General features: G+C 41.3%; 1 protein-coding gene across 1 annotated transcript in view; it reads left to right on the forward strand.

Annotated features, from left to right (window-relative positions):
- The window catches only part of EGFR (epidermal growth factor receptor), a 569,017-nt gene that overhangs the window by 382,009 nt on the left and 167,166 nt on the right, over positions 1-19,842 (forward strand). Inside the window, exons 4-6 of the mRNA XM_085631553.1 lie at positions 1,792-1,926; positions 7,792-7,860; positions 15,394-15,512. Of these exons, the coding sequence (XP_085487679.1) occupies positions 1,792-1,926; positions 7,792-7,860; positions 15,394-15,512 (323 nt within the window). The remainder of the gene's footprint in view (positions 1-1,791; positions 1,927-7,791; positions 7,861-15,393; positions 15,513-19,842) is intronic.

Genomic DNA, 19,842 nt, shown 5'->3' on the forward strand with positions numbered 1-19,842 from the left:
AAGAGCGCATGCAATTTGACGGACGATCATTTGTTCTCTAAACCTGCACTGACTTCAGATCTGCACCTCTCTTTTAAGTTTCAGCTTTAGCTGTTTATTCCATTCCTTATTTACAAAAAGATGTGCACCCTTAATATGGACCCCAGTATCAAGGGCAAAATCCCCCAAAACAAACCTATCTGTAAGTCTAGATTTTCTATATGTAACTCTACATTTATGTACCAGCACAGTACATATATCTTCAAGTACGTAGAAGAGTAGGAATCTTAATTCTATACTCCCCTATATGCACTTACCTTTCAATATTTCTGGCCCACATTATTTTGTTCATAATATTCCGGCATCAGACCATTCTGGGGGTCGATATTGAGTAGCACAGTCTTTCAAAATGTGAGCTTTAATAGTGGTGCATGTCATATAAAAACAAGACATTCCTATGCAGGCTCATTGTCTCGACAGATAGCCACTTGCAAGATACTGGGATATTTTACAAACATGTGACTCAACTCTTCGCCCTTTTGAGTCAAATATGTTGCATTTATTTTATTCATTGTTAGTAATTAATGCATCATGTGCTCACTGTCTGGACTCCCTGTACATTTTTGATTTCTCCTTTTCCCAGCCTCATACTTTTTAGGTTTGGCTCAATGAATGCTGCTAAAGGCATTTATACATTCTATAGACTTTAGAAAGCTCACAAAAGTGGAAGGTATAACGCTAGCGAAAATGAATCACAACATTTGGGATTGTCTGGGTGTGAAGGGCATGCAAGGTCAATGACAGTTTTATTTGGTGACTCAGTTAAAAAGAAATCCTGTCTTCACGGAATCCATTCAAGTTTTTGCTTCAAAGGACTGTGTTCATCACAGTGGCCCTTTGAATGTACTTGTTCGCCTCTAGCAGCCTTCACATCACACTACAACGATTTATTCCAAAGAATACAAGTCTGCCGGAAAATGTAAACATCGTCTGTGGAATTTTGAAATCCCTGCAGTTTGAAAGAATTACATGTAATGTGCATCACAAGCATGTGCATGTTTTGCTTTGCTGCAATATGGCAAAATAAGTACTTTGAGAAATATGACATTTGTAAACTGCGTTCCTCGTGGACAGAAACCGTTTTTGTAGGAAGGTTAATCTACTAGTTCTCAACAATGAAGATGAAACTTTGCCAAAATCGAAAAAACATTTTTTTCCATTCATGTGTTTAAGTACACGTTTGCATGGCCATAGCTGCCGCGTGATCAGTGCCTTCTGTGACATCTGCAATTGTTGGCATTTTAGCAAAAGAACTTTGCGTTTCAGGCCTTGTAATTTTGCTTTCCAGTTATATTTCATGGCTTGGGAATTCCAGCCTGCAAAATACTTTCAGTCAAAAACCCAGGATTCGCTGAAGGCGTCACATGCTCTGATCAATGAAAACGTTTACATCAATACAAAACATTAGCACTGACTTTGGGCACCTGCTCTTCCTTGTTTTTATCTCACTCATGCCATTATAGACCAAAAACAACCATATGCAAATCAGTCCTAGCCCTTCCTGAAAGAGACATGCAGCCGAACTGTAGGGTCAGCTTTTGCACAGCTTTGGTGTTTTACCTCATGTTCATTTTAATCTGTGTCATGCTCTATTATTCTGTGATTTTACCTCTTGCATGTGGTAGTGCTTACTGCCTTCATCATGCCATGGGGTTGCTTTTCCTGGTGCCTGCCATTACTGAGAATTGGCTATCACTGTTTGCAGTCATTCAGTTCTTGTTCTTAAAGTTTGCTCTTTGTATTTTCTTGCAGAAATTCTAAACGGCGGCGTAAGAATCGAAAAGAACCCATTTCTCTGTCATATGGATGCAATCAAATGGGAAGACATTGTGAATACAAACGACCGAAGAAATGAAATTCTAGTTGATAAAAGGTCCCCAAAGAACTGTATGTACTCGTGTTCTATACGTATTTACTGCTTATGTGACATAGTTAAACGATTCCAATGTCATTTTTGCAACTTAAATATTTGATTTGAGTCTGGTATTTTAATACACATGTTTTGTGTACATTCTTACATGAGCAAACACAAAGATGTACATCACCTTATAAAGTTTCGTGTGTTTTAACTTGTTTATTGTATAAAGGCTCTAGGTCCCTAAAACTTTTTTTCCAGCAGAATTAGGATGAGTACAAAACACACACCAGATGTAATATGTTAAGCCATTCAAGAACATACAACCAAATGATACTAGGATACTTGAGAATGTGCAAAAGCGAATGGTTATTTAATTCGTACAGACAAGCTATTATTTAAGCAATCTGTATTTTCTGAAGTCAATGTAATTAAATATGAGCATATTTTAATTAGATGAAGCTCAGTGGTATTAATTATTAATGCTCACACTCAAGTACATTTACTAATCAATCAACTTATTGGGCTTTTCCTAGGTATTTATTAGCTAGTTTTAGATGGGAGCTCATGGTTTTTTAAGGTGTTTACAGGCTGCTTGTTTTCCAATACATAATGGTTTTTCAATCTCTAGTAAACAATTAAACATCTACCTCTCATAGATCATGCAAATGTAACACTCTTAGCAAAGATGCCTTAGTTAAAAGGTTTCAGAAGCCAGTTTGGCACTGTTAGAAATGGGGGTCTCTAGTTGGCAGAGGTAGGTACCTTTGTCCAAATAGGGACCATTGCTTCTAGTCAGGGTAAGGGGGATACACACTCTAGATAACCCCTGCTCACCCCCTTGGTAGCTTGGCACGAGCAGACAGGCTTATCCCAAAGGCAATGTGTAAAGTATTTGTACCAACACTCACAGTAACACAGTGAAAACACCACAAAAGGACACCACACCAGTTTAGAAAAATAAAATATATTTATCTAAACTAAACAAGACCAAAACGACAAAACTCCAACATATACATTTAAAAATATGACTTTCAAAAAGGTTTCAAGAACTTGTACCATAGAAAACTATGGATGTGTGACTTTTCACCAAAGTACCTGTAGATGCGTCAAAGTTCCCAAGCCAAACAGCCACAGCGTTGGAAAACAAAGAGATGCGACACTCCTGGGGCCTTGGGGAGGCGATGCGACAGTCCTGCTGCATGCAGAGGAAGGGTTGCGTCGATTCCGGTCTGTATGGGGAATGATGCGTCGATTCTTCGCGCCGGTTCCGGTCCGCAGGTGATACGTCAGGAAAGCGTGTCGCACAGGTACGATGCGTGGATCTTCAGGATGCACCGGCGATCGATGTGGCGGAGTTGCGTGGCGTTATGTCAGTCCTCTTCAGCTGCGATCCCTCGATGCATTTATTTCTGTAGTTCTTTGAGTTTCTTCTTGCTTCCAGCTCACAAATAGCAGCAACTACCTCCAGAGGCCCAAAACTGGCACAGGCACCTCTTGGCAGGTCAGAACTCATAGCAGCAGAGTTCAGGGGAGCTGGGGGTGAAGTCTTTGTGTCCCTGAGACTTCAGAACAGGAGGCCAGCTCACTTCAGGCCCTTGGGGGTCTCCTTCAAGCAGGGGACACAGCAGACAGCAAAGTCCTTCTCCTTTCCTTGGTAGAAACAGCAACTGCAGGCCAACCTCAGACACACAGCAAGGGTAGTACTTCTCCTCCGTCCCCTCAGTATCTCCAGCTCTTCTCCTTGGCAAAGGTTCCTCTTAAATTCCAGGAATGATCTAAAGTCTGGGGTTTTGAGTCTGATACTTATTCCCCAAAATGTGTTTGTTATCTTTGTGCAAGGGGCTCTGAGCCCAGTTCAAACCAGTTGTGGCAGGCACTCAGCAAGTGCACAACAGCATCCGTTGTCAATGTGAGCCTTGGCTCCAGACACACCACAGGGCCAGCATTGTGGAAGGCAGGCACAGCCCTATTCAGGTACAGGTGCTACTCCTCCCACCACTCCAAGTGCAGATCAGGCCTATTCAGCCTAGTGTTGACTCATCCAGACTCATGGAGCCACTGCACCACGCCAGCCCCTGTCACTCCAAAGCCAGACAGCCAATCCACAAACAGGCAGAGGCACACAGGATGGTTGAACAAGAAAACAGACACTTTCTAAAACTGGTATTTTCAAACACATAATTTAAAAACCATCTTTACTAAAATATGTGTTATTAAATCCTGAGTTCAGGGATATCAAACTCCATTGTTCTATCTTATCCCTATGGGAAGATATGCTTGTAAAATGTTACAAAGCATTCCTCGTTCTGTCCTGTGGGGCAAGATAGCCTTTCAATAGTGAAAAACGAAATTGCCAGTATTTCACTATCAATACATGTTACACTCATCAGTGCATGTCCTACCTTTCACATACACTGCACCCTGCCCAGGGGGGTATCTTGGGCCTACCATAGGGATGTCCTATGTGTAAGAAAAGGAAAGGGTCAGGCCTGGCAAGTGGGTGCTCTTGCCAAGTTGACATGGCAGTTAACAAACTGCTCACAGGCACTGCAGTAGCAGGCCTGAGACCTCTTTTCAGGGCTACTCATGTGGGTGTCACAATCAGTGCTGCAGGCCCACTAGTAGCATTTGATTTACCCGCCCTGGCACTCTTAGTGCACTTTACTAGGGAGCTACTGGTAAAACAAATATGCCAATCAGGGAGAACCAATCTGAATATCAATTTACACAGGGAGCACTTGCACTTTGACACTGATCAGTAGTAGCAAAATGCCCAAAATCTATGCCAGCAAACATGAAATCCAGCACAGCATCAAAAACACAGGAGGGAGAGGCAAAAAGGCAGGGAAAACCACACCAAGGATGCCAGGTCTAACAGCCATTGTATCAGGATGGCACCAAATGCAACCTCAAAAACTGCATTGTGTGTTTCTTCTCATCAAATATAAGAATTATAGATGGGTAGATGTCAATAACAGAGTTGCTTTGCACGGTGGAGTTCAAAGGGACATAATTGAGAAAGGTGAACAAACCTTGTGTTGTCTTTGATGTCACTTAAAGTTCTGAGAAACATTTGACCCTTGATGTCAATAAGTAGCTACACAGTTAGTACCACTTAGTTAAGTACACAGGTTATGCACGAGGTACATAGTCACTTTCACACCAGGATCATGATGTAATCTACCTATTGAGCTGCACTGGGAAAAGGATCTCCTGCGCTTTCGCCACAAACTAAAAATGCTGCTGTTCTTATGACCGGCGATCTAGGTTTTTGATTGCTGAGGGTTCTTGTTGCGGGTTCTCTATGTCAGCGCCGGGACACTCTCAGGAGTAACCGTGCGCTCTATAGATACCCAGTAACATTAACATTAACATTAACATTATTCTGTCAGATTGTAGCTGACACCCTGAAGAGATCAGAGATGTAACCTTGTGACACCACTGGCAGAATGATGACAAGTTCCAGCATAGGGCGAAAAGAAGGACAACAATTGCCATCAGACACATGCACAATTCAAACCACATTCTTCTATGGTAAATTGTTTAGACATTTGTACCATATCAGATATTATAAGCTCAAAATGATTCTTGTTTATGATGTCCAGCAGATAGTCACCTCCTATCTTGTACAATTCTAAAAACACTTAAGTGCCCTGAATCAATGACAGAATCATCAAACTTGATATATTTAGGGAAGTCCAGTGATGTCACTTCCTGTGCAGATAGATAATGGAAAATGCAGTGATGTCACTCCCTGTGCAGAACGATAATGGAAGATGTTACATGGAAAATAGAAAATGTTAACTCATTTCCCTGCCCACCAGAAACATTCTTCCTTCTCCATTCAACTTCCCTATATTATATGTTATGAATCACATGGTGTTTCAACAGCTAATGGGTCTTTCAGACCTTTTATGGATTTTAAACTGTCAATTTAGTTTTTTCAGAATTGACTAAAATAATCAATGCTCTTTGCCATCAGCTTACCGCAGAACTTTTACACTCTAAGGCTACTGGATTTGCTTAATGATTTTCAATGTGGAACAGTATCATTTCATTTGCTCTTCTAAAATATCCAGGTTGATCACAGAAAACCATTTCCCTTTCAAACCTTACTTGGTGGAACTTTTAACTCACCGGGTCCAATATATTTGGTAATCATTTTGAAAGTAACTGCTTCTAACTTCCATGTCCACATAAATAAGATCAGTGTGGCTGAGCTGTCTCAACAGGCTGCTTCCATCTTTCCTTTTTGTTAAGTAAGAGTAAGTAAGACATTCTCCAGCCACAGGCATCATCCGTCCCATCCATCTCATGCTAAGTGGCTTTACATCTCTAAAGCGTGCCAAAAAACATAAACAATAAAAAAGTACCAACAATGTCGGCCTTTCTGTGTGGGGATGGATTGTGATGTTAAAAGTCAGTTTCAATTATTGACATTAAGTGGCTTTAAAATATTCAAAGGACGTCTTCCTAAGAGAGTATCGGCCCAAATTCAACAGGTAAATGCTCACATCGAAGTGGGCCCAGCACTTTGCGTTCATTCACAAAGAATTCATTCACAAGAAATAAAGGTGTTTTGAGAATGAAAGCATTAAAAATATTTTTTCAGACATTGTTTAGTTTTATATGCAGTGGGGCAACAAAATCTCAAAGACTCAAACTCAATAAATGATGTAATTTTGATAGTTGAAGATTGTTTCTAACCATCAATGATTATGGTGAGGACTTCATCCAGACGGAATAATTACAACAGGGAAGGGATAAATTAATGTGAAAATGATCCTGTTGGTCAATTTGCATTAGTGCACTAGCTATAGAAGTATACAAAAGTAGGTGATAATTAATCATCGATCAGTGGTTTCATGGCTTAAAGCTTTGCGGGCGAAGAACGAAGGAAAACATCTGACCTTATGTCTTTGGATGACAAAAGGAGTCTGACACAATTAGGTAAATAGTTTTGTTTGCCATCACAGGAGTTGAGATGCTGATTGCAAATCCCTAAACCTTGTCTGACAGATACAGCATCCTATTGTATTGTACCTACCCTGAGTGAATTCGCTCTGGCTAGTGTGTGATCCTGGTGCAGAGTAATTAAACACCCAGGACCAGGGACAGCCATGTACCTCCACAGATACCAATCCTGATCTTCACATTCACAGCCTCACTCCTAAAATCTATACAGTATTAAGGGACATCCTTTGGCCAAGAAAGACTCATTGCAATCACCTTTGTTGTGTCACTCACCACATGTTTCATTCTGAACACAGGCTACTGGGAGAAAGAACGAGGGCCAGAAATACAATACTCAGGCTAAGTCCAATCAGAACATGTACCCCCAGGAAGGAGAGATGTCCTAGAGGCTAATACTTCTATACCTGCCAGTACCTTGATGTTCTATAACTGCCTCTAAGGACATTGGCCACAATCTCCCAACACAGCGAAACTGCCTCACATATCTGAGAGTTTAGGACTAGATGAGGTACACAATGGACATGCACTAATAATATAAATATTTTATTGGATATAATTGAAATGGCAAACAAGGCTAAGCAGTATTCTATTTTACTTTATATAATTAGTGGCAGCAAACTTTACCAAATACTTTAGTCAGTTAAACCTCCTCAAATGCAGCAGCATATGCAGAATGTTGAGGATAAATTAAATGGATGTAGTCCTGGAGTCAAACTATAAAAAGTTACACGTGCTTCTCATCAAGTGAAAGCTGTCAATTGCTGTTTGTTTATCTAAAATGGTAATCACGTTATATGTAAATAACAGAAATGTTATCTAGTTTTTAAATCAGTCTTTAAAATTGAAATGTCTATATGATTTAATAATATGTTATTTTCAGCCTATTTGATGTTTCATCTTTTATTATGTCTCAACTGTAGGTCCAAAATGTGATTTAAGTTGCAATCGAGGATCTTGCTGGGGACCAGGTCCTGAAAATTGTCAACGTTGTAAGTTTAAAGATGATTATTAATAGTAGTACAACAGTTTTTCCACCTGTATGCCATTTCTATTCACATTCGCTATGATCTTCCAATGTCCATGCAATGAAGTTCATATTATTGTTGTAATAAGCCTGCTATTAATAGGGCAAAAATAGGATACTACTGATCTGTTCGAAAATGTAAAAACAACAAAGTGACGAATGGACTGCTTGAATTACTCTCAGCCACTGGCAATCACTCGGGACACATCCCAATCCATCATTTTTCACCCACCATGCCACCTCACTTTGGACTGGGCCATATGCAAATCGGTCTTGACCCTGTTCCTAATGGGACCTGTCCAGCCCCAACTGGCAGGCCAGGTCCTCCCTGAACCAGAACACAGGCAACCTAAAACCAATTTCACCCTAGTTAGGGCTCTTCAGCCAGGTAGAGCTTGGTTCCTGTGGTACAGGGAGCCCAGAACCCACATCTGAGCATACCCAGCACACTTAGAGCGTCAAATGGAAAACAAGAAAGTGATGAATGGAATACTTGGATTAATCTCAGCCACTAACAATCGCTCGAGGCGGATCCCAATCCATTATTTTGTGCCCACCATGCCAACTCTTTAAAAATGGCATACTCCTCACCCACATTTTGTGACTCAATTCCAATGATATGGTTTACTTGTGAATCTATGAAAAGCTATTGACATGTTCACATATTTAATTTTGAAGGACAGATGCTCAAATAATATCTGTATATTTCAACCAAAGACCCTAGACATTAGATATGTTCGTTTGGCATCTCAAAATGACAGAATCAGTTGTACTTAGCTAGTAGAATGCAAACTGATATTTTATTCCTCTTATTTTCCTGAGCTAATAATTTCATTCAGTGAGTGGAAGATTTGTTTTTAGGTTCACAATATATTGACCTCGTGTTGCTTGAATATGAATTTACCTTGAAAAAGCAAAGATAAGAGGCATTTGGCAAAACCGGAACAGTTGGTTTAGTCAAACACTATGTCCGGGAATGCAGCATACAGAAACAGGTCTGAAGATTAACTCAAATACAACCATTTTGGATGTCTTTTTATTAATTTCTTGAAGCATCATAAAACAATTCACGGATCCTATTTCGGGAGTGGAATGTGGGCCTTGTCATGAAGCCATACATTTCTCCCACCTGATTACAAATGCAGGTGGGTCTCGATTGTGCATGAGCACAATGAGGGCGAGTGGGTAACATGTCCAGATGTCTGGCATGGGGAGTCCGTGATCACTGCGTTTGAGTGTGCGCTGTGTCCTTATTGGCTGAGTGTTCCTAACTTCATGTGGCATCTAACTTTATGGTGTTTTGGGAATGCAAGCCCCTCTGGCCATATGCCAGGACCATTGTGGTGTCGCTGCCTGTCTATGGGACTAATCTGAGTTTTTCCTGTTTGTGTGTTTGTCTCTCTGGTTACATGCCACCCCACCTGTGATCTGTCAATCAGTAGCCTCAGGCCTAGGGTGCAGGACCTGCCTAACCATGTATTTCTGACTCAGGGATGATGGAGAGGTCATATCGGGGGATTTCTACAACAGTGATTTGATTTCGGAGTCAATTATGCAGGGTTCAAATTCTTACTAAACCAAATTGAGTTGGACCAAAAATCTCCATTTGCTACCTAGAGGGAAGTTCGGACTCTCTCCATGGAACAGGAAGTAGAAAAGGTTCAATGGAGAGGGTGAGGACTTTCCTCAACTATTTTTCTAAGGTTACTAATGGTTTTGAACATTTCACTGATCCAGTGCGCTCTGCTGATAGATTGAATACAACAAGGGTTTCATGAAGTGATGCTATAGTCTCATAATTCACCATGGGCAGTTTTTGCAGCAATTAAAAGCTCTCTTGGCCATCTTATAAAACTACACAATTATAGTTTTCCTGGTGTTGATAAAAAACAAAGCTTTGTGGTATTCAAGGTAGTAGCCACCCTACGTTACTGGTTTCTGACAGTTCTTTAGTATTGGTTCCAGCGGAAACAGTTTATTAAAATACAAACTTAGAGCATTTAGCACAAGCGGCACAATTGGTCCCAATATATTTTCATCCCTCCAGTTAGACAGATAACAGTAATTAGTTCCCCTGCACCACAGTCTCCTCTAGTACCCTGTCCGCCAACTTCTCTGTCTGACTGCATTATTTAGAGATAAGTATTCTGACGACAAAGCCCCTGTTGGCTCCGTTGATGGAATACCTCCTCTGATGGCCCGACGGCGTAGGGGCCATTGGAGCAAAGACATTATATCATCTGCCTAATTTAGCACTGACAGTGTCATTCTTTTTTTTACCAGTCCGTCACTGCCAGAAAAAACTTGGCAGTGAGGGAAGGAAAAAAACAACTATGACCCCCACACCCTTGGAGAAAACTCTCAGGGCATGTGGTTCATTATTTTTTTGTTTTTCAAAACACAAATTAACACTTTGGGAGTTTATTTTTGTAAGACAAAATAATGTCAGTATTTTTTTTTGTACAGCCATCAAAACCAATGATAGCCACACACCAAACTTTAAGTACACTGAAAGGAACAGTCGTGATGGTAGTTCCTTTCAATCTACTGAGATGACTGCAGGGCTGGTCATCACCTCCAAATCTGGCAGGCAGAGTACCCTCAGGATGGTAGAGGTAATGTCCTCCATCATCTCAAGAGGCACTATTCTGTCTACCAAACTTTAAATAAAGACCTATGCCTTCAATGAAACAGGGCATTATCTGCAAAGTTCCTTGCTTACTCATTACAAAAGGTCAAATATCACACTGCAGTTAAGAAATATTTTAAATAATGCTGTGTGATTCATAAGAGGCCAACCTTTCATGTCAACGTATGTTTAGCCTATGAAAAAAGATAGAGAAAGTAACAGCAAAAACACAGAACTGCTGGGGCGTAATGGACAAGTTAAGAACTTACTGATGAGTTTAGGACACACAACAATAATCAGTGCACTGTGATCTCTTCAAAGAATTGATAGAGCAAGAACAGCACTGGCTGCACAATGATATAAATTAGACTAGACAAAATAATCAAACCTACCCACATTTAGGGTCTTGAGAATTTTTAGGAGGATCGATACTCCAAATTAGGTGGTTTGTTCATCTACTCCGTAAAGGAAAGCACTTCAAACTAGTCTGTTTACCTCCATATACCTCCCTCTATATAATTCCTACCACAGTAGTATAGTTTGCATGCAAAAAACCTAAGTAAAAAAAAAAGGGATGGGTGAAATTCTTGAACTAATCTCAGCCACTGGTAATTGGTCATGCCACATCACAGTCCCATCATTATTTTGATCACTGTGCCATCTCAGATTAGACCCAGCTGTATGCAAACCAGCCTTGTTCCTGCTTAGATAGGAACAGTCCAGTCCGAACTGCCAAGCAATACCCTATCTGAACCTGAAATCAAGCAACCTAACACCAGTTTTGCCACAATTGGGGCTGGTCAGTCAGGTGCTTCTTGGCCCCAGTGGCACAGTGAGCATGTGGCCCATGTCTGGGCATACCCATCCCACCATGTGTGTTGCACAGAATTAAACAAAACTGTGCTGAGTGGAATGCTTGAACCAGTCTCAGTCATTGGGTCGCATCCCAGTGCATCATTATTTTCTCACCATGCCACCTGAGCTTAGACCCAACTATAAGCAAATCAGCCCTGGTTTTGCTCCAGTGAGAAAAGCCCAGCCTATACTACAAAGCCAGGCCCTCTCTGAAATAGAACATAAGAAAGCCCCGAATAGTGCCCGTCAGTCAGATGCAGCTATGCCCCAGTAGTATAGTGAGAACAGGACCCACCCCACCTATGGTGTCGCACTGAAGTAAACAAAACAGTGATGGGTGAAATGTTAACTGATAGTTACTCTGGCCGCATCAAAGCCTTTTTTTAAAATTTTGCTCACTATGCCACCTTAGATTAGACCTAGCTATATGCAAATCAGACACTTTGGGATGGACTGTTCCTATAGGAAGCAGGGTCAGTATTGATTACAGATATGGTGGGTCTTTCTGTAAAGTGGAATAGTGGGTGAACAACGATGGACTGACATGCATCCTGAGCAATTTCAAGTGGCTGAAATTAATCTATCACATTGCTGCTGTTACAGTTGCCTCCCTAAGTGCACAGATGTGGGTCTCGATCTCACTATACCATACAAATCAAGCTACACCATACTATCAAGCCCAGAGTGGGGTAAAGCCAGTTTGGGGTGGCTGTGGTCACTTCTGGAGGGAGCCTGAGTTGGTAGTTTGGGACATACTAATCCCAAGAGGAGCAGGGTCTTTACTGATTTGTATAAGGTGGGCCTTTGTCTGAATTGGCGTGATGGACGCAAAACTATGGACTGTAACGTGGCTCCGAGTGATTGCCAGTGGCTGAGATTAATTCAAGCATCCCAAATGTTACCTTGTTGTTGTTGCAGTTGCTGCAAACAAAGTTTGAAGACACATCAGGGCAGGTCAATCTTCTCACCGTAAAAGCTGGCTTCCCTTTCATGTTAATACCCTTGTTCCCTTGCACGACCCACCTTTCTTCCTGCAATTACTACTCTTTGTTGGGTTTCCTCTCCACCACCCAGCCCCTGCACTGGAAATTATTTTCACCACTTTCAGTCCACTTGGATCGTCAATGCTCTACAGTGTACCAATCTGGCGTGCTGCCCTCTTTCTCTCAGGGCACTCCACCCATTAGGTCGAAGGGATGTTGCTACATACCTTCACCCATGCCAAGAAGACACTTCACTCTCCTCCCACCCTTATCAGCTGCCAGGCTTCTGTCTGTTGCTCAACCTGCATGCCATACCAGCGGGCCCTGTGTGTGTAAAATCTTCAGGACAGCAGAGAACCCAGAAAGCACTTCAGACTCGCTCCCCTCACAGTACTGTTGTTCATCTTCTTTGCACAATATTCAGGTAATGCCAGTTCCAAGAATCCCCAGGAAGAGCACATTAGAGAAGAGCACTATATACTTCACTGTCTGGTTCTCGACCCTCAAGCCACAGGAATGTAAGCAATACAGTGACACTGTCTGGGTGAACTGTATCCATCCTTAATCCTGTGCCATGCTAAACCAGAGGCTATTCAAAACGGATCCCACTGGTCAAGGCAAACATACATTGCACACAGAGCCTCGCTATCATGTATGGGCCACACATGCACAATGCACCCAAGCACTCAACATGCGCACTACATTTCAATATAATCGTCTGGGTACCTCACTGAAGTGCAACTTTTTGAGAATGGGGTCGATGGACCTCACTCTTCTGTGATACAGAACAAAGGTCTGTTCAGGATTATCAATTCACCAAAATGAGTCTGCTGCTACCACTGCTTCAAGCCAAGGTTTAAAGCCCTTCCAGGTCACAGGAACCTTGGCATTACCATGGATAGACTAGGGCTCAGCAAACACACTCACTAGGTAAGCCTGTTAGCTGGGCCTGTAAACCGTCAGGATATCAGTTTCACATGCAGTTGGGTCACTTAAGGCAGGGGTACATGCCTGTATACCAAGCAGGGGACTTTCCCTCTCAACAATTATCACAAAACCCTTACAAGTACGCAGTGTCGCTGATGCCTATCTGCTAGCATCCCTCCAAAGTGAGCATGTACCCATATATGCAAATAAACTTTTCCAAAATGCAGCACAGCACTTCAAAATCAGATTTGGTTGTAAGACTACACAGCACAGCAGTATGACTGGTGCACAGCAGTACTCCTGCCTGTCTATTGCACTGATGCAGACTGTTAGTGCAGCAGACATCAGCAATGCAGTAAAAGGAAGGAGCCACAGTTTGTGGAGCAGACTCATACCTTCACAGCCGTTGTTCTGGTCCAGATGATAAGTTTGCAATACTGAGCTCTAACAGTTAGGAGGTGGACTGTTTTATAGCACTGGGGAGGCCAAGATGGCTGCTGTGCTAGACGTGCTGTAACTGGGTTGTTACAAAGTTCTCCAAGGGTGTCTGCATTGTGTTCTCCTGCAGCAGAGCCCCCCGGGTCCAGGAAAATGATTCATTTCACCCAGTCACTGTACATAAGAGCCAATCAGGTCACAACCTTCCTGCTTTAGGCAGGCAGTAGGGACATCTTGATCTAATATAAAGATTGAGGGAAGCCAAAACAGACATCCTCCTGACAGCTTCGTATCATTCATTTTTTGCAAGGTGCAAAGGACCATTCTTTTGAGGTGGGTACCTCCGGCGGTTGGATCACCAAATTTTGGATTTTGTTTGCATCCTGGAGGTCTTGCCAGTAGAGACACTTCTATTAGGTCCACGATGATGCATGCTAAATGCAACAAGGACATTGGCGGTTGTGGTGTCCCATTGACAGCAGCGGATCTATCACCACGGTTCGGAGAGTTAGCTCCATGAAAAATGATCATGTCGTGTGGTGGACATTCGCCAAAAGGTTGACTATTTACTCCTTACCATGAAAAGATAATTTATGTGGGCACAAATAATGTACCCACAGGGATGATGAAAATTCTAATATGTAATGCGATACTCAGCATAATTTTCACTTGAGATCACATCGAGCTGCTCACTTCCGCAGACAGCCACTTGTTATAAACCTTTGATTGACATGACAGAAAAGTGGGTAGTGTATCTGCAAGCAGCCTTTCACAACTTCCTTAGACACATCCGTGTTTGATTGTGAGATAAAAACACACAAGTTGAACAGAGACAAAACAGAAGTTATTCTCCTCAGAGGATCCCGAGCTCTTTGGTCCATTTTATGGTTGTGCGCTTCCATGGGTCTCCATATTCCATTATCTTAAGCCCATAGCTTTTCTTCCTACCTTCCTTCCTTCCTTCCTACCTCAAACTGCCAAAAATCTTCTTCTTGCTATGTGGCTTTTCTGCTGCTCCTAATTGCTTCTCCCTTGCTGATGTAAAAGATCCTATAGGTGCTCATACCACTGAGACTGGACCATGGCAACGCATCTGCCTTCTTTATATTTTGACGGGGGAGCAAAACTAGACCAAAACAACACTAGAACTAGAGAAATAAGAGGATTTCTAGATGATAATCATACATGTGTGTACCACCCAAACTGACATCACTTGAAATGTACTTTTGTAGCGAATGCTGGACAACTACGGCATTACCTTGTCAAGCTCGCCTTTTGTGCCAGGTGTACGCAGATACAAAGTGTGTTCATTTGAGGATCTGTGCTGTGATTCGCAAACCTGTACTGCAGACTAAAAAAAAAAAAAATCACCCAGCCCACATGACACCCATCAATTATGCAGGGATCCCTGGATACCTACCTCCCTTGTTAGCTAAGACAAACTACCTAAGAGCCATAGGTGAGTTTTGTATTTAAAGACAGGAGCTTTCAATATGCCAATGGATCTTTCCTGATCAGCTCACGAATATTGTTCTCCATGTTGTCCCTGTCTTCTGGGCAAACAGTAGGGACCTGCCTGATTCCACAAATCCCTCAATGTTCAACAGGCCTCAGTACTTCTCAGTCTGTATGAGGTGGCTCACTCTTTGTTCTTGCTTTCCTCCAGTTACCAAGTTGATCTGCGCCCCGCAGTGTTCCGGGCGCTGCAGAGGAAGCATGCCAGATGACTGCTGTCACAGCCACTGTGCATCCGGCTGCACAGGACCTCGAGAAAGCGACTGCCTGGTAAGATGCATGTTATGTTATGTTATTATTTTTTATAAAGCGCTCGATTACCAAAAGGGCATCATGGCACTAGCTGAATGCCTACAAAAAGAAGAAAGATGCTCCACACTGTAGGAAATATTAAGCCAAGTTTTTAAAGCCTTAAGTAAAGCTTGAAGATTGGGCATGATTTTAATGTCCAAAAAAAGCATATTCCAGGCCTTAGCCACTCCCACCGCAAAGCTCCTGCCACTCCAGGACACATGATGAAATTAGGTACATGCACCAGTTTGGTTTCATCATTCAACATGCTCTCTCTTCCAGATCTCCCTTAATTCTAAGATCATAACTGGCTGTGTTCAGTGATTTACATCATAGAAATAGTGTGATTATAAACGTCACAGGCTATATATAATGCACTTGCAATACTGCAGATGGGCTCTCTGCCATGTTTGTGACAGAGTATCCCGCCCGCCAAAATATAAATAAGGCCAAGTGTCTTGATCAATCAATCCCTTCTTGCAAATCATTGACTTTATGTTATATCACAATATTTTGAACATTTGAGCTTTGTATCTGTTTCTTACATATCTGCGATTAGAAATAGCAATTGAGCATTTTATTTCTGATGACATTTATTGAACAATAAAAAGAGTGACAAAAATCTGAATTTTGATTATAAAAGTTATGGCACCTCGGCATCACTAATACAATGACATCAGGGAGTGTACACTCATAATGTATATTTGAAAAGTGTAATATCTTACTCTTACTAGAATCAAACTGGAATATAATAACCCCGACCCACACGTAAATAATATGCTAAAGTAGACAACCACTGGCAGAGGAGAATCCTCTAATTTGTTACAAAAAGGCCATGGTACAAAATAGACGTGAGCACATTTACGGGTGGTGAGCACGATACTCTGTGGTTGTGCTAAGACTGAAGACCACGTGACTGTCACGTGGCCTGTCTGGGGAGTGTTTTAATGTTGAGTGTAGTTGCAGTCTTGTGTGTTTGTTGCTATACCTTGGATGATTGTATCAAAAGTGTTTTAATACAATGTGGCAGCTCATAACATGTCAAATATATGTGGCGCATAAGCATGGGCGCAGAACAGAAATTTGGGAATGGGCATGGTCGTTCATGTGGACACCTGCCATCTTCGGAGCGGTCTGCGTAGCGTTGGTGACCGAGACTCAACTGAGCGAAAGAGCGAGTGTCTGATTAAATAAAGGTGAAGTTAGAGCAGGGGGGAGGGTATTAGAAAAGAAACAAGATGGTAAAAGGCACATATTAAAGATGATATGATTAAAAAATGTTGCCATTGAGACTGCAGTGCTATGGCCTATTTGGAGGCAAACAAACAGCTAATATGGGGTACTGAAGCCGTTGGCAACCAGTTCTTCAGAAAAAGACCCAGTTTTATCAAGATTTTTGCATTGAAAAGCTGCAAGAAAGTCTGCAGGGTTGTGCGAACAACAAACATTGTCATTGGTCATGCTTACGCTAATTAATCTTTTTTTATGCGCTTATGCTAAACACGATTTAGCATTGCCCAACAGTACAAAAGCTGAGTGAGCTGTGATGTACATTAGTTTTGTCATCAAGGCACACCCTCAAAGGCAAAACATGTGCCAAATTTTGTAGAAATTACACATATTGGGTCCGAAATATCACCCGATTTACATTTTGCCTTTTTTATAACTCGGTACTAGGATTCTAAGCAAAGCCAGGTTCCACTACTTAGCATGCCTTCAGTTGATCTGACTTTGTATGAAATCATTTGGGTGTTTGGACTGTTGCTGAACCATTAGGTCCACTTTCCACAAACAAGTTGGGGCTTTACGGTACGCACCGTGAGCAATAGTGGGCTATACCAGCCATTAAAGGCTCCTGGTGGTTCCTAAGCCTTTGTTTCACAGCTGCTGCTCTGAATGTTTAAGGCAGAGGCAGTGTATTAGGACATTGTAATGCTTGAGGGCAGCGGGTTTGCACCAGGTCTTATTGGCAGCTGCTGCTCCCTTGTCTTCCATTGAGATTTCAACATTCCAATGTTCTAATATAGCTTACGCCCTGTTCTTTCGGCTCAAAAATCTGTTTGCACAAGATAATTGGTTGAAGTCGTTTGCCCTGCTTCTCATCTCATAGCACTATTCTGCATGCTGCAAGCACCTGTGCTAAAGTGTAAGAAATCTGGACATACACACTCTGCTCATTTTTGCCTTCAGCTAATGGCGTGCGTACAGTATATATATGCATTATTTTATCCATGAATGTGTCAAAACTGATAGAGTGCCATTGGCTGTCAGTGTCTAATGACTTTACATGTGCAATAGTTGTACATGTCTGAAACAGGTTTACCCTGCTGGAATATTTAGGGGATTCCTTTAGAAAAAGTTGACTTTGAAGAGGTTGATACAGAACGCTCAGTTTTAGGAGGAGTTGGACAGCTGTAATCAGTGAAGCGGAATTTCCAATAATCCCGTAAACTACACATTTTCCTTCTATAAATGTTTCCACTGCTGCGTGCGCGATCACACACAAAAACACACATAGTATATATGATGCAGATGTGCAAAGTGTCATGTGCTATTTATAATGCAGATGTGCACAGTGTGATGTGCCATTTATTAACATTTTGAGTCTGGGGGGGACATAACCCATGAGAAGTGAAGACACAATAATGCACCCCCCCCCCCATCACCAATGATTAAAAATATCATTTAATATTCGGACCATCTGCATATACAGTTTATTTCACACCATTTCTTTTTCTTTTTTCTTTTTTTTTATTGAGCAGAGCAGAGCAGAGCAACGACATAGCATCCATATACAGAATACAATTTATATTGACAAGGTGTTATAAATACAAAAATACAATTGTTGATACCTCTAAAAAGTATTAGATAGCCTCCCCATCTAAGTTCCTTCCTTTATGTTACTAAAAGTAATAATCAGAAATCTCATCCATGTTGAAGAAGGGACATAATATACTAAACAGCAACAATAAAGTACTATAGGGAAAGATATAATATCCGTAATTAGTAAGCAGCAATTGCATAAAGAAAAGTGCTAGTGCTTCTCAAGTATAGTCATTTGAAATTTTTTTTTAAAAAAAATGCTAGTGCGTCCATTTATAACATATTGAATAGCCTTCCCAACCATGTTCCTTCCTTCCTTCCTTTGTGTTACTAAAAAGTAATAATCAAAGATCTCAACCATGTTTGGGAAGGGACTCAATATACCAAACAACAGCAGTAAGTGCTATAGGAAAAGATATGATATCTATCGTTGTAGCAGCGATTACATAAAGGAAAGTGCTAGTGCTTTTCAAGTATAGATTATTTAGAAAAAAGTACTAGTACATCAATCTACAGAGACTACTATAATTTACCACAAGATACAATTCAATTTCCTATACTTTACTCCTAAAAATGCCACAGAAATATTAATAGATTCTGTTGAAGAAGTGCAAAAATCGCAAAGAAAAACATTTGATTGTAAAAACTACTACAATTATTAACAACATGACAAAGACATTGTTAAATTGAACAAGAGATTTGGAAAAAGATAAAGGAAATTGCCTTTATCTTTTTCCAAATCTCTAAAATACTTCCAGTTTTTCTCAAATTTCTTAATGGCACCCACCCGGCTTGCATATGCTCTTTCAAAATTACAGGTTCTTCTCATTTTCATCCACCACTTCAAGTGAGAGGGAGCATCGGTGGACTTCCAATTCTGTAGAATTAAGGAACGGGCAACCATACAAGAAATAAATATAAAGGTCTCTTCAGCCCTACTGGATATCGTTCTATTTTTAACGATGCCAAACAAAGCCAATTCGGCCTCTGGCTGTATACTCTTCACAATTGCCCTTCCCAAATCCACAAAAACTGTATTCCAGAATAATTCTAGTTTCGGGCAAGAGAAGAAAGTATGGTGCCAGCCTCCCTGACCATTAGCAAGACATCTAAAACACTTATTTTCAACTTCCGGGTATCTTTTCCCCAAGGCCTCCGGAGTCAAATAGGCTAACCAACGTGATAGAAAGGCCATCCTTTTAAAGTTAGCCGCTCGTAATGCTTTATTGCCTAAATGACAAATCGTTTCCCAGTCTTTACATAGAAGACTGCATTGTGTCACGTGGTCTATTTTTCTTAGGTGGCTTTCAACCAATGGCGTTTGATTCTGTTGAAGTAGCAGCCTATACCAATTCCCTATGCCCATTATTTTGGCCCCGTATAGGGCTACCGCTAGTTCGGAAGGAGAATTAAAAATGCCATGCATTTTCCTTATGACATATACGATTTGTATATATTCAGAAAAAGTAGGTCTATTCGGGCTGTT

This window comes from Triturus cristatus, chromosome 10 (assembly GCF_964204655.1).
Source record: "Triturus cristatus chromosome 10, aTriCri1.1, whole genome shotgun sequence".
Classification (NCBI taxonomy): domain Eukaryota; kingdom Metazoa; phylum Chordata; class Amphibia; order Caudata; family Salamandridae; genus Triturus; species Triturus cristatus.